Below are 15,188 nucleotides of genomic sequence, written 5' to 3' on the forward strand. Positions count from 1 at the left end.
GCTTCGGCCTACACTCTGCTCCTCTACTCCTCCTGCTGACCCTGGGCTCAAACACCGCTAGTTTTTGCCCGGAAATGCTAGCTGCACAGAGAAAAACACCAGCCAATGTGTTAGTGGGGTTCAGCACCGCCAGCTGTTCCCCTGCTGTGTAGTCGGCAACGTGTCCAGCACAAGCCACGCTGGCACAACCGACCAAAAGCTGCCACCAGTGCAGGCTTCGGCCTACACTTTGCTCCTCTCCTCCTCCTGCTGACCCTGGGCTCAAACAACGCCAGTTTCTGCCCGGACATGCTAGCTGCACAGAGAAAAACACCAGCCAATGTGTTAGTGGGGTTCAGCACCGCCTGCTGTTCCCCCGCTGTGTAGCCGGCATCGTGTCCAGCACAAGCCACGCTGGCACAACCGACCAAAAGCTGCCACCAGTGCAGGCTTCGGCCTACACTTTGCTCCTCTCCTCCTCCTGCTGACCCTGGGCTCAAACAACGCCAGTTTCTGCCCGGACATGCAATCTGCACAGAGAAAAACACCAGTCAATGTGTCAGTGGGGTTCAGCAACGCCAGCTGTTCCCCTGCTGTGTAGCTTGCAACGTGACCTGCAAACGCCACGCAGGCACATGAACTGAAATTGAAGGGAGCCTGCCCCCCACCCACAGGTGTTTCTATGTATATCAGCCACCTTGTACAGCAGTACTGCTGCATTTGTACGAGGTGGCTGACTTTTTCTCCTTGCCCACGTGGAACTCAACACGTACAAAATGTGTCTCATTAGAGACCATTACAATGTCCCTGAGGTGTGACTTTCCTTTGTAATGACACGCAGCACCACCCTTGTTAGCGCTGCCCGTCTTTTGACATCATTGGTTAGCTGGCTGCGCCTGTGCATCTCCCCTGCTCGAAACAACGGCCCTCGGTGTCTTATTTTTTTGGACAGCGAGGGTGTGATTGATGGGCATGTGCAGTGCATATGTTTGCCTGTGTTCACTCATCTCCTTCCGCCTTCTTCAGACTGGGTGTCCTCATGGCCGCGGCAGGCGATAAGGGATCAGATGAGGCCGCCCAGTCTGAAGCAGGTGTAAGGACATGTGTGAGCGGCAAACATATTTAGTGCACCAGGGCACGAATCCCAGCACCGCAGTGTGATTTTTTAAAAACACACTGTGGGTCTGGGATTCATGTCCATCGCTAACCGCAACGGCCGACATGAAATGAGGTCAGAAGACAGGAAGCGCTCACAGCGCATGGCCAAGGGATCACAATAGCGCAGACTCCTGTACAGCAAATAACAACGCTCAGGAATCTGCGCCCAGTACCTAGGTGCAAATTTTGACACCTGTGCTGCGTCTCGTTAAAAAGACAAGTCACGCCTCCACAACTGTTTGACAGTATAATGGGCTAAATAGTGTACGTGTTTTAGTCAGCGTGTGCAAGGAGCAAAACAAATAGAGCAACCTTTTACTTGTGCAGCATTAATGCTGCACAAGGTGTGGCTCTTGTACCTTGCAACACCTGAGGGGGGGGTTAAAGGTAACCTTTGAAATTGGTTCAACTAGGCTTCGGCCTACACTCTGCTCCTCTACTCCTCCTGCTGACCCTGGGCTCAAACACCGCTAGTTTTTGCCCGGAAATGCTAGCTGCACAGAGAAAAACACCAGCCAATGTGTTAGTGGGGTTCAGCACCGCCAGCTGTTCCCCTGCTGTGTAGTCGGCAACGTGTCCAGCACAAGCCACGCTGGCACAACCGACCAAAAGCTGCCACCAGTGCAGGCTTCGGCCTACACTTTGCTCCTCTCCTCCTCCTGCTGACCCTGGGCTCAAACAACGCCAGTTTCTGCCCGGACATGCTAGCTGCACAGAGAAAAACACCAGCCAATGTGTTAGTGGGGTTCAGCACCGCCTGCTGTTCCCCCGCTGTGTAGCCGGCATCGTGTCCAGCACAAGCCACGCTGGCACAACCGACCAAAAGCTGCCACCAGTGCAGGCTTCGGCCTACACTTTGCTCCTCTCCTCCTCCTGCTGACCCTGGGCTCAAACAACGCCAGTTTCTGCCCGGACATGCTAGCTGCACAGAGAAAAACACCAGCCAATGTGTTAGTGGGGTTCAGCACCGCCTGCTGTTCCCCCGCTGTGTAGCCGGCATCGTGTCCAGCACAAGCCACGCTGGCACAACCGACCAAAAGCTGCCACCAGTGCAGGCTTCGGCCTACACTTTGCTCCTCTCCTCCTCCTGCTGACCCTGGGCTCAAACAACGCCAGTTTCTGCCCGGACATGCTAGCTGCACAGAGAAAAACACCAGCCAATGTGTTAGTGGGGTTCAGCAACGCCAGCTGTTCCCCTGCTGTGTAGCTTGCAACGTGACCTGCAAACGCCACGCAGGCACATGAACTGAAATTGAAGGGAGCCTGCCCCCCACCCACAGGTGTTTCTATGTATATCAGCCACCTTGTACAGCAGTACTGCTGCATTTGTACGAGGTGGCTGACTTTTTCTCCTTGCCCACGTGGAACTCAACACGTACAAAATGTGTCTCATTAGAGACCATTACAATGTCCCTGAGGTGTGACTTTCCTTTGTAATGACACGCAGCACCCCCATTGTTAGCGCTGCCCGTCTCCTGACATCATTGGTTGGCTGGCTGTGCCTGTGCGTCCCCCCTGCCCGACACAACGCCCCCCGTTGTCTCATATATTTTGACTGCGAGGGTGTGATTGATGGGCACGAGCAGTGCATATGTTCCCCTGTTTTCACTCCCCTCCTTCCGCCTTCTTCTGACTGTGCGGCCTCATGGCCGCGGCATGCGATAAGGGATCAGCTGAGGCCGCCCAGTCTGAAGCAGGTGTAAGGACATGTGTGAGCGGCGAACATATTTACTGCACAAGGCCACGAATCCCAGCACCGCAGTGTGACTTTAGGAAAAGCCACTGTGGGTCTGGGATTTATGGCCATCGTTAACCGCACCGGCCAACATGAAATGAGGTCATGAGACGGCCTGCACTAACAGGGTATTGCCAAGGGATAACACAAGAGCGCAGACTCCTGTACAGCAAATAACAACGCTCAGGAATCTGCGCCCAGTACCTAGGTGCAAATTTTGACACCTGTGCTGCGTCTCGTTAAAAAGACAAGTCACGCCTCCACAACTGTTTGACAGTATAATGGGCTAAATAGTGTACGTGTTTAATTCAGCGTGTGCAAGGAGCAAAATTAAATAGAGCAACCTTTGACTTGTGCATCATTAATGCTGTTCAAGGTGTGGCTCTTGTACCTTGCAACACCTGAGGGGGGGGTTAAAGGTAACCTTTGAAATTGGTTCAACTAGGCTTCGGCCTACACTCTGCTCCTCTACTCCTCCTGCTGACCCTGGGCTCAAACACCGCTAGTTTTTGCCCGGAAATGCTAGCTGCACAGAGAAAAACACCAGCCAATGTGTTAGTGGGGTTCAGCACCGCCAGCTGTTCCCCTGCTGTGTAGTCGGCAACGTGTCCAGCACAAGCCACGCTGGCACAACAGAACAAAAGCTGCCACCAGTGCAGGCTTCGGCCTACACTTTGCTCCTCTCCTCCTCCTCCTGCTGACCCTGGGCTCTAACACCGCTAGTTTTTGCCCGGACATGCAATCTGCACAGAGAAAAACACCAGTCAATGTGTCAGTGGGGTTCAGCAACGCCAGCTGTTCCCCTGCTGTGTAGCTTGCAACGTGACCTGCAAACGCCACGCAGGCACATGAACTGAAATTGAAGGGAGCCTGCCCCCCACCCCCCCAGGTGTTTCTATGTATAACAGCCACCTTGTACAGCAGTACTGCTGCATTTGTACAAGGTGGCTGACTTTTTCTCCTTGCACACGTGGAACTCAACAAGTACAAAATGTGTCTCATTACAGACCATTACAATGTCCCTGAGGTGTGACTTTCCTTTTTAATGACACGCAGCACCCCCATTGTTAGCGCTGCCCGTCTCCTGACATCATTGGTTGGCTGGCTGTGCCTGTGCGTCCCCCCTGCCCGACACAACGCCCCCCGTTGTCTCATATATTTTGACTGCGAGGGTGTGATTGATGGGCACGAGCAGTGCATATGTTCCCCTGTTTTCACTCCCCTCCTTCCGCCTTCTTCTGACTGTGCGGCCTCATGGCCGCGGCATGCGATAAGGGATCAGCTGAGGCCGCCCAGTCTGAAGCAGGTGTAAGGACATGTGTGAGCGGCGAACATATTTACTGCACAAGGCCACGAATCCCAGCACCGCAGTGTGACTTTAGGAAAAGCCACTGTGGGTCTGGGATTTATGGCCATCGTTAACCGCACCGGCCAACATGAAATGAGGTCATGAGACGGCCTGCACTAACAGGGTATTGCCAAGGGATAACACAAGAGCGCAGTTTCCTGTACTGCAAATAACAACGGTAAGGAATCTGCGCACAGCACCTAGGTGTAAATTTGTACACCTGTGCTGCGTCTCCTTAAAAAGACTAGTAGTCACGCCTCCACTACTGTTTGACAGTATAATGGGCTAAATAGTGTACGTGTTTAATTCAGCGTGTGCAAGGAGCAAAATTAAATAGAGCAACCTTTGACTTGTGCATCATTAATGCTGTTCAAGGTGTGGCTCTTGTACCTTGCAACACCTGAGGGGGGGGGTTAAAGGTAACCTTGGAAATTGGTTCAACTAGGCTTCGGCCTACACTCTGCTCCTCTACTCCTCCTGCTGACCCTGGGCTCAAACACCGCTAGTTTTTGCCCGGAAATGCTAGCTGCACAGAGAAAAACACCAGCCAATGTGTTAGTGGGGTTCAGCACCGCCAGCTGTTCCCCCGCTGTGTAGCCGGCATCGTGTCCAGCACAAGCCACGCTGGCACAACCGACCAAAAGCTGCCACCAGTGCAGGCTTCGGCCTACACTTTGCTCCTCTCCTCCTCCTCCTGCTGACCCTGGGCTCTAACACCGCTAGTTTTTGCCCGGACATGCAATCTGCACAGAGAAAAACACCAGTCAATGTGTCAGTGGGGTTCAGCAACGCCAGCTGTTCCCCTGCTGTGTAGCTTGCAACGTGACCTGCAAACGCCACGCAGGCACATGAACTGAAATTGAAGGGAGCCTGCCCCCCACCCACAGGTGTTTCTATGTATAACAGCCACCTTGTACAGCAGTACTGCTGCATTTGTACGAGGTGGCTGACTTTTTCTCCTTGCCCATGTGGAACTCAACACGTACAAAATGTGTCTCATTAGAGACCATTACAATGTCCCTGAGGTGTGACTTTCCTTTGTAATGACACGCAGCACCACCCTTGTTAGCGCTGCCCGTCTTTTGACATCATTGGTTAGCTGGCTGCGCCTGTGCATCTCCCCTGCTCGAAACAACGCCCCTCGGTGTCTTATTTTTTTGGACAGCGAGGGTGTGATTGATGGGCATGTGCAGTGCATATGTTTGCCTGTGTTCACTCATCTCCTTCCGCCTTCTTCAGACTGGGTGTCCTCATGGCCTCGGCAGGCGATAAGGGATCAGATGAGGCCGTCCAGTCTGAAGCAGGTGTAAGGACATGTGTGAGCGGCAAACATATTTACTGCACCAGGGCACGAATCCCAGCACCGCAGTGTGATTTTTTAAAAACACACTGTGGGTCTGGGATTCATGTCCATCGCTAACCGCAACGGCCAACATGAAATGAGGTCATAAGACAGGAAGCGCTCACAGCGCATGGCCAAAGGATCACAAGAGCGCAGACTCCTGTACAGCAACTAACAACGCTCAGGAAGCTGCGCCCATGCAAAAAGGTGTTTTCGACACCTGTGCTGCTTTTCTTTAAAAAGACAAGTCACGCCTCCACTACTGTTAAACAGTATAATGGGCTAAATAGTCTACGTGTTGCATTCAGCTTGTGCAAGTAGACAAATTAATAGAGCAACCTTTTACTTGTGCAGCATTAATGCTGCAGAAGGAGTGGCTCTTGTTCTTTGTAACACCTGAGGGGGGGTTAAAGGTAACCTTTGAAATTGGTTCAACTAGGCTTCGGCCTACACTTTGCTCCTCTCCTCCTCCTCCTGCTGACCCTGGGCTCTAACAACGCTAGTTTTTGCCCGGAAATGCTAGCTGCACAGAGAAAAACACCAGCCAATGTGTTAGTGGGGTTCAGCAACGCCAGCTGTTCCCCCGCTGTGTAGCCGGCATCGTGTCCAGCACAAGCCACGCTGGCACAACCGACCAAAAGCTGCCACCAGTGCAGGCTTCGGCCTACACTTTGCTCCTCTCCTCCTCCTCCTGCTGACCCTGGGCTCAAACACCGCTAGTTTTTGCCCGGAAATGCTAGCTGCACAGAGAAAAACACCAGCCAATGTGTTAGTGGGGTTCAGCAACGCCAGCTGTTCCCCCGCTGTGTAGCCGGCATCGTGTCCAGCACAAGCCACGCTGGCACAACCGACCAAAAGCTGCCACCAGTGCAGGCTTCGGCCTACACTTTGCTCCTCTCCTCCTCCTCCTGCTGACCCTGGGCTCAAACACCGCTAGTTTTTGCCCGGAAATGCTAGCTGCACAGAGAAAAACACCAGCCAATGTGTTAGTGGGGTTCAGCACCGCCAGCTGTTCCCCTGCTGTGCAGCTTGCAACGTGACCTGCAAACGCCACGCAGGCACATGAACTGAAATTGAAGGGAGCCTGGCCCCCACCCCCAGGTGTTTCTATGTATAACAGCCACCTTGTACAGCAGTACTGCTGCATTTGTACAAGGTGGCTGATGTTTTCTCCTTGCCCACGTGGAACTCAACACGTACAAAATGTGTCTCTTTGAGACCATTCCACTGTCCCTGAGGTGTGACTTTCCTTTCTAATGATACGCAGCACCCCCCTTGGTAGCGCTTCCCGTCTTCTGACATCATTGGTTGGCTACTTGCGCCTGTTCGTCCGCCCTGCCTGAATAAAATGCTCCTCGTTGTCTTAATTATTTTGACTGCGAGGGTGTGATTGATGGGCACGAGCAGTGCATATCTTCGCCTGTCTTAACTCATCTCCTTCAGCCTTCTTCAGACTGTGCAGCCTCATGGCCGCGGCATGCAAGAAGGGATCAGCAGAGGCCGCCCAGTCTGAAGCAGGTGTAAGGACGTGTGTGAGCGGCCAAAATATTTACTGCTCAAGGCCACGAATCCCAGCACCGCAGTGTGGCTTTATGAAAAGACACTGTGGGTCTGGGATTTATGGCCATCGTTAACCGCACCGGCCAACATGAAATGATGTCATAAGATGGGCAGCGCTAACAGGGCATTGCCAAGGGATAACACAAGAGCGCAGACTCCTGTACAGCAAATAACAACGCTCAGGAAGCTGCTCCAAGCACCAAGGCGTTATTTTGGACACCTGTGCTGCGTCTCATCAAAAAACCAAGTCACGCATCCACTACAGTTTGACTGTAGAATGGGGTAAATTGTGTATGTCTTTCATTCAGCGTGTGCAAGTAGACAAATTAATAGAGCAACCTTTCACTTGTGCAGCATTAATACTGCACAAGGTGTGTCTCTTGTACTTTGTAACACCTGAGGGGGGGGTTAAAGGTTTCCTTTGAAATTGGTTCAACTAAGCTTCGGCCTACACTCTGCTCCTCTCCTCCTCCTCCTGCTTCAACACGGGCTCTAACATCGCTAGTTTTTGCCCGCAAGTGCTAGCTGCACAGAGAAAAACACACGCCATTGTGTTAGTGGGGTTCAGCAACGCCAGCTGTTCCCCCAGTGTGTAGCCGGCAAAGTGTCCTGCAAACGCAACGCAGACACAAAGCTGCCTCCAGTGCAGGCTTCGGCCTACACTCATCTCCCCCTGCTTACCCTTTGCTCCAACACCGCTAGTTGGGGCTCTAGGAAGACAATCTTTAATAGGCAAGGCAACGCATCCGGGTTCCAGCACCGCCAGCTGGTTCTCGGCAGTGTTTTTGTCACAGGTACTCCCTCGTGCCAAGCCTGGTTTCAGCACCGTCAGCTGTTTCCGGGTTGTGTCAAGCTCACTGAGACACCTATGCTTGCCTCGTCGTGGTGCGGTCGGGTTAGCCAACTCCAGGGTGCCTCCAGTTTAGGAGCTTCCTATGTGGGCTGCGTGAACTGGTAGTCAAGGCTGGTTCTGTAGTGCCAGTAGGCCCAGCTCCCCCTGTAGGACTGTTGGGGTTCGGTAACTGCGGCTGCCTCGCGGCCTAGCTGTTCTCTCCTCTCCTGTGGACCTTCGGGTCCACCACCTGGTTCCAGCACCGTCAGCTGGTTCCGGGCCGAGCCTTTGGCTTAGGTGCCTCCTCCTGGGTATCCGAGTTCCGCCAACGCCAGGCGGTCCTTGGTAGTGCTTTTAAGCGCGGGCACCTACAGCTTAGTAACCGGGTTCCAGCACCGTCAGCTGGTCCTCGGTCGTGCCATTGGCTCTTGCACACTGGGGCAACGCATCCGGGTTCCAGCACCGCCAGCTGGTTCTCGGCAGTGTTCTTGTCACAGGTACTCCCTCGTGCCAAGCCTGGTTTCAGCACCGTCAGCTGTTTCCGGGTTGTGTCAACTTCACTGAGACACCTATGCTTGCCTCGTCGTGGTGCGGTCGGGTTAGCCAACTCCAGGGTGCCTCCAGTTTAGGAGCTTCCTATGTGGGCTGCGTGAACTGGTAGTCAAGGCTGGTTCTGTAGTGCCAGTAGGCCCAGCTCCCCCTGTAGGACTGTTGGGGTTCGGTAACTGCGGCTGCCTCGCGGCCTAGCTGTTCTCTCCTCTCCTGTGGACCTTCGGGTCCACCACCTGGTTCCAGCACCGTCAGCTGGTTCCGGGCCGAGCCTTTGGCTTAGGTGCCTCCTCCTGGGTATCCGAGTTCCGCCAACGCCAGGCGGTCCTTGGTAGTGCTTTTAAGCGCGGGCACCTACAGCTTAGTAACCGGGTTCCAGCACCGTCAGCTGGTCCTCGGTCGTGCCATTGGCTCTTGCACACTGGGGCAACGCATCCGGGTTCCAGCACCGCCAGCTGGTTCTCGGCAGTGTTCTTGTCACAGGTACTCCCTCGTGCCAAGCCTGGTTTCAGCACCGTCAGCTGTTTCCGGGTTGTGTCAACTTCACTGAGACACCTATGCTTGCCTCGTCGTGGTGCGGTCGGGTTAGCCAACTCCAGGGTGCCTCCAGTTTAGGAGCTTCCTATGTGGGCTGCGTGAACTGGTAGTCAAGGCTGGTTCTGTAGTGCCAGTAGGCCCAGCTCCCCCTGTAGGACTGTTGGGGTTCGGTAACTGTGGCTGCCTCGCGGCCTAGCTGTTCTCTCCTCTCCTGTGGACCTTCGGGTCCACCACCTGGTTCCAGCACCGTCAGCTGGTTCCGGGCCGAGCCTTTGGCTTAGGTGCCTCCTCCTGGGTATCCGAGTTCCGCCAACGCCAGGCGGTCCTTGGTAGTGCTTTTAAGCGCGGGCACCTACAGCTTAGTAACCGGGTTCCAGCACCGTCAGCTGGTCCTCGGTCGTGCCATTGGCTCTTGCACACTGGGGCAACGCATCCGGGTTCCAGCACCGCCAGCTGGTTCTCGGCAGTGTTCTTGTCACAGGTACTCCCTCGTGCCAAGCCTGGTTTCAGCACCGTCAGCTGTTTCCGGGTTGTGTCAACTTCACTGAGACACCTATGCTTGCCTCGTCGTGGTGCGGTCGGGTTAGCCAACTCCAGGGTGCCTCCAGTTTAGGAGCTTCCTATGTGGGCTGCGTGAACTGGTAGTCAAGGCTGGTTCTGTAGTGCCAGTAGGCCCAGCTCCCCCTGTAGGACTGTTGGGGTTCGGTAACTGCGGCTGCCTCGCGGCCTAGCTGTTCTCTCCTCTCCTGTGGACCTTCGGGTCCACCACCTGGTTCCAGCACCGTCAGCTGGTTCCGGGCCGAGCCTTTGGCTTAGGTGCCTCCTCCTGGGTATCCGAGTTCCGCCAACGCCAGGCGGTCCTTGGTAGTGCTTTTAAGCGCGGGCACCTACAGCTTAGTAACCGGGTTCCAGCACCGTCAGCTGGTCCTCGGTCGTGCCATTGGCTCTTGCACACTGGGGCAACGCATCCGGGTTCCAGCACCGCCAGCTGGTTCTCGGCAGTGTTCTTGTCACAGGTACTCCCTCGTGCCAAGCCTGGTTTCAGCACCGTCAGCTGTTTCCGGGTTGTGTCAACTTCACTGAGACACCTATGCTTGCCTCGTCGTGGTGCGGTCGGGTTAGCCAACTCCAGGGTGCCTCCAGTTTAGGAGCTTCCTATGTGGGCTGCGTGAACTGGTAGTCAAGGCTGGTTCTGTAGTGCCAGTAGGCCCAGCTCCCCCTGTAGGACTGTTGGGGTTCGGTAACTGCGGCTGCCTCGCGGCCTAGCTGTTCTCTCCTCTCCTGTGGACCTTCGGGTCCACCACCTGGTTCCAGCACCGTCAGCTGGTTCCGGGCCGAGCCTTTGGCTTAGGTGCCTCCTCCTGGGTATCCGAGTTCCGCCAACGCCAGGCGGTCCTTGGTAGTGCTTTTAAGCGCGGGCACCTACAGCTTAGTAACCGGGTTCCAGCACCGTCAGCTGGTCCTCGGTCGTGCCATTGGCTCTTGCACACTGGGGCAACGCATCCGGGTTCCAGCACCGCCAGCTGGTTCTCGGCAGTGTTTTTGTCACAGGTACTCCCTCGTGCCAAGCCTGGTTTCAGCACCGTCAGCTGTTTCCGGGTTGTGTCAAGCTCACTGAGACACCTATGCTTGCCTCGTCGTGGTGCGGTCGGGTTAGCCAACTCCAGGGTGCCTCCAGTTTAGGAGCTTCCTATGTGGGCTGCGTGAACTGGTAGTCAAGGCTGGTTCTGTAGTGCCAGTAGGCCCAGCTCCCCCTGTAGGACTGTTGGGGTTCGGTAACTGCGGCTGCCTCGCGGCCTAGCTGTTCTCTCCTCTCCTGTGGACCTTCGGGTCCACCACCTGGTTCCAGCACCGTCAGCTGGTTCCGGGCCGAGCCTTTGGCTTAGGTGCCTCCTCCTGGGTATCCGAGTTCCGCCAACGCCAGGCGGTCCTTGGTAGTGCTTTTAAGCGCGGGCACCTACAGCTTAGTAACCGGGTTCCAGCACCGTCAGCTGGTCCTCGGTCGTGCCATTGGCTCTTGCACACTGGGGCAACGCATCCGGGTTCCAGCACCGCCAGCTGGTTCTCGGCAGTGTTTTTGTCACAGGTACTCCCTCGTGCCAAGCCTGGTTTCAGCACCGTCAGCTGTTTCCGGGTTGTGTCAAGCTCACTGAGACACCTATGCTTGCCTCGTCGTGGTGCGGTCGGGTTAGCCAACTCCAGGGTGCCTCCAGTTTAGGAGCTTCCTATGTGGGCTGCGTGAACTGGTAGTCAAGGCTGGTTCTGTAGTGCCAGTAGGCCCAGCTCCCCCTGTAGGACTGTTGGGGTTCGGTAACTGCGGCTGCCTCGCGGCCTAGCTGTTCTCTCCTCTCCTGTGGGCCTTCGGGTCCACCACCTGGTTCCAGCACCGTCAGCTGGTTCTCGGCAGTGTCTTTTGCTCTTGTACCTTCTGCTCCCCATCCTGGTTCCAGTACCGTCAGCTGGTTCCGGGCAGAGCCTTTGGCTTAGGTGCCTCCTTCTGGGTATCCAAGTTCCACCAACGTCAGGTGGTCCTTGGTAGTGCTTTCAGGCACGGGTACCTCCTGCTTAGTAACCGGGTTCCAGTAACGTCAGCTGGTCCTCGGTAGTTCCATTGGCTCTTGGACCTTCGGCTACCCATCCGGGTTCCAGTACCGTCAGCTGGTTCTCGGCAGTGTCTTTTGCTCTTGTACCTTCTGCTCCCCATCCTGGTTCCAGTAACGTCAGCTGGTTCCGGGCAGAGCCTTTGGCTTAGGTGCCTCCTTCTGGGTATCCGAGTTCCGTCAACGTCAGGCGGTCCTTGGTAGTGCTTTTTAGCACGGGTACCTCCTGCTTAGTAACCGGGTTCCAGTAACGTCAGCTGGTCCTCGGTAGTTCCATAGGCTCTTGAACCTTCGGGTAGCCATCCGAGTTCCAGTTCCATCAGCTGGTTCTTGGCATTTTCTCAGCCTTCTTGTACCTTCTGCTACATTTCCAAGTTGAAGACCCTAACGTCGACGACCCGGAAGACCACCACGATGACGACGACACGGAAGACCACCCCGATGACGACGACGACGACGGCGGAGATGACGACACTGGAGACGACGACCCTGGAGACGACAACATGGAAGACCGAGAAGCAGAAGAACAAGAGGCTGCAGAACAAAGAGCAGAAGAACATTAAGCATAAGACTTAATATCAGAGCAAAAGATATTATCTAAATTATATGCAGAAGAAGACTAAGCAGTGTATGGGGGTGAGTCCGTTCCTCCTCGTGGTGCCCCTGGATAAAGCCTGATGCTGCAGGCCAAACTGAACGCGGACAAATGTAACTTTTGTGACTGGCAGAACGGAAGGTGTAATCTTCAAACTTTTATAGATAACAACTACGGGAATGCCTGTCACAAATGAGAATATGATGAAGAAGTAGAATAGGAAGAATAATAACAGTGGAATAAAAAGAATATGTAGAATAAGAAGAATAATAATAGTTGAATAAAATGAATATGAAGAATGTAATAAAAAAAAAAAAATAGGTAGAAGATGAAGAAGAAGATGAATAAGGTGAAGAAGTTGATGTCAAAGATGCTGATGATGATGAAGATGAAAGTGTGGGAAAAGAAAAAAAAAAAGAAAAAAAAGAAGGGGAAGGGCGTGGAATAGTGAAACATCAATATCTGACAAAATAAAAAAAAAATTTACATAGTCAATATCTTTGTCACTCCGAACGTCTTAAAAAAAAACAAAAAACATGCTATTCTATTTGATTGGGATAAACCTCTATGACTTTAATGTCTCCGCCACCTCCCCAAATACATCCGGCATTATTCTTAGTTGTTTTCCTTCATGTAGAATGAACCTACAAGGAAAGAAAGGGTTTATTTTAATTCCGATATTTTGGTCCCATTGACTTGCATTGGGATCGGGTATCGGTATCGGCGATATCCGATATTTTTTGAATATCGGCCGATCCAAACCGATACCGATACTTTCCGATATCGGAAGGTATCGCTCAACACTAGTGACCACTGTGCACAATGGGGTAAACAATTTGTTTATTGTATTTTGTTTCAGTGGGTGATGTGATGACAAGATGGCGGAGCATGCGCGATCAGTATAGGAGGGAGAGGCAGCAGCAAGACAGGAGTGGGGCAGGCGCACGTCCAAAAAAAAGAAAATACATATATTTTGACCGTTTGACCTTCTTAAATTTCAGCATGGATCTCAGACCGTAAGTACAAACCTCACAACACATTTTCAACATGTTTTTTTTATATTTAAACATTTAAATAAATACTTTAATTACAGAACACAGTCTAACCTCACTGAGAGGGAGACAGGGTCGGATTCGGAGGTGGTCATAGACCCAGTTGGGGAAGGAGAAGAGGTGGCTGGCCCATCTTCTGAGCCGTCATGCTCCATCCCTCCAGGATCCTCGTCATCTGTCCATCCAGCTCCAGCAGCACCAGGACAAGAAGATGCCCCACCATCAACATCAGCAGCAGCAGCACAACCAAGTCAGGATGACCCTGCAAACAGCAGCAGCCCTACTGTTGCCCTGGAGCGCTCACCACAGGCTGCAGTGATATCACAGCGTGCTCGCCGCAGAAGAGAGCTACTCCAAAGTAGGAGAAATGTTGATGCTGGAGTGTTGAACTACCTGGCAAGGTCTCGTGAGGATGATGGTGAGGAGGGCTTTATGAGGAGCCTGGCCCGGTATTTACGTGCCCTAAAGCGTGAGGTGAGGCTTCGTGTGAGAGGGTGCATTCAGATCCTTATTGATGCATGCACCCCCCCAAATAACCCATATCAGCTTATGGAGACTATTGAAAATTGGCAGCTGTCACCACAAAATCTCCTGCGGCTGCAAAGATGTCCACAGGTGCATGCTCAACAGGGATCTGAAGCACCCCCTCCACATGAGCCTACACCTCAACCCGTACCCACACCCAACCCACCATGGCAACCTCAGTCCCATATGGCAGGCTATCAGCAACCATCCCAATATGGCTACTTGTCCATACCCAGTGCTGGAGGCTGGTCCCAACCTGGGTTTGGACGACATGGCCATATTGGGTTTGGATATGATTCCAGGCCATATTTTCCCGAACATGAGGGATTTGTTCAATATCCTTATGGCCATTACCAAACTTGCCCACATGAGTCCAGGCAGAATGTTCCTCCAGCCCACACATCATACACACAGGGTGAAGGACAATTGGGCCAACAAAGGCCACCTGATGAGAACCCTGATCTACCCCCACCTCCACCACCTACGTACCAAAATCTGTGATTTTGAAATATTATTTTGGTAGTTTTGTGGACATCTCAATGTGTTGTTTATGTTTGAGCTGACATAGCACTTTGTTAATTTGTTCTTGTTTTAGGCATATATTGCCAAAAATGGAATTTGCTCAAAAAGGCAAAATAATTTAGAGTTAAAAAAAAAACAACCTCAAAAAGGCTTTTTACTTAAGTAAAATTGAACATTTAAAAAGCCTAATTATGGTTGTGGTCCAACCATTCTTACATCACACACACATGCTATGCTCATAACCATATGTGAATTAAGTAAATCCAACACACTTTTTTTTTTGGCAAATTTAAATTGTTTATGAATTTTTAATCATGTTTAGAAAGCAAAAAAATCAAACATGCAAAATTGCATAATCTTGCCAGGGAGTTGCACCTTGAGGAGAAAAAAAAATGGTGAATACATCCCTAACTTTTAGGCCAGAAAGGGGGCGCCGTGAAGGAGGGCCATATGGTGTAGGCCTAATCACATTGCTCAACAGGTGTTCACCAATATCAGCTGAGGAACAATCATGTATGCGGGTAAAATTGTGCAAAATAACACAGCCTCACTGAGCTGAATGGCAGACTGGAGAACACGCGATTTTGCAGCCAGTATCCCAAAGGCGCACTCCACCAGTCTCCGCGCCCTGGAAAGCCTCATATTAAAGACCCTCCGCCGGTGGTCCAGGTTGCGCCGGGGATAAGGTCTCATGACGTGCCTCGTCAGTTGGAAAGCCTCATCTCCAACCAAAACAAAAGGCACTGCTTCCGCGTTGGAGCCTGGGAGTTGTTGTGGTGGTGGGAGGTCTAACTGGTTGTCACGGAGCCGACGACCCATTATGGACGAATTGAAGACACTAGAGTCTCCAGTTC

The 15,188-nt window shown here is 52.8% G+C and overlaps 1 protein-coding gene across 1 annotated transcript in view; it reads left to right on the forward strand.

The window, feature by feature from the left end:
• LOC138657968 (uncharacterized) overlaps nucleotides 1–14,525 on the forward strand; it is a 56,079-nt gene extending 41,554 nt beyond the window's left edge. Inside the window, exons 3-4 of the mRNA XM_069745553.1 lie at nucleotides 13,095–13,251; nucleotides 13,329–14,525. Of these exons, the coding sequence (XP_069601654.1) occupies nucleotides 13,106–13,251; nucleotides 13,329–14,313 (1,131 nt within the window). The 5' untranslated portion in view covers nucleotides 13,095–13,105 and the 3' untranslated portion in view covers nucleotides 14,314–14,525. The remainder of the gene's footprint in view (nucleotides 1–13,094; nucleotides 13,252–13,328) is intronic.
• Nucleotides 14,526–15,188: the final 663 nt, after the last annotated feature.

The sequence above is a fragment of the Ranitomeya imitator genome, chromosome 1, assembly GCF_032444005.1.
Source record: "Ranitomeya imitator isolate aRanImi1 chromosome 1, aRanImi1.pri, whole genome shotgun sequence".
Taxonomy (NCBI): Eukaryota; Metazoa; Chordata; class Amphibia; order Anura; family Dendrobatidae; genus Ranitomeya; species Ranitomeya imitator.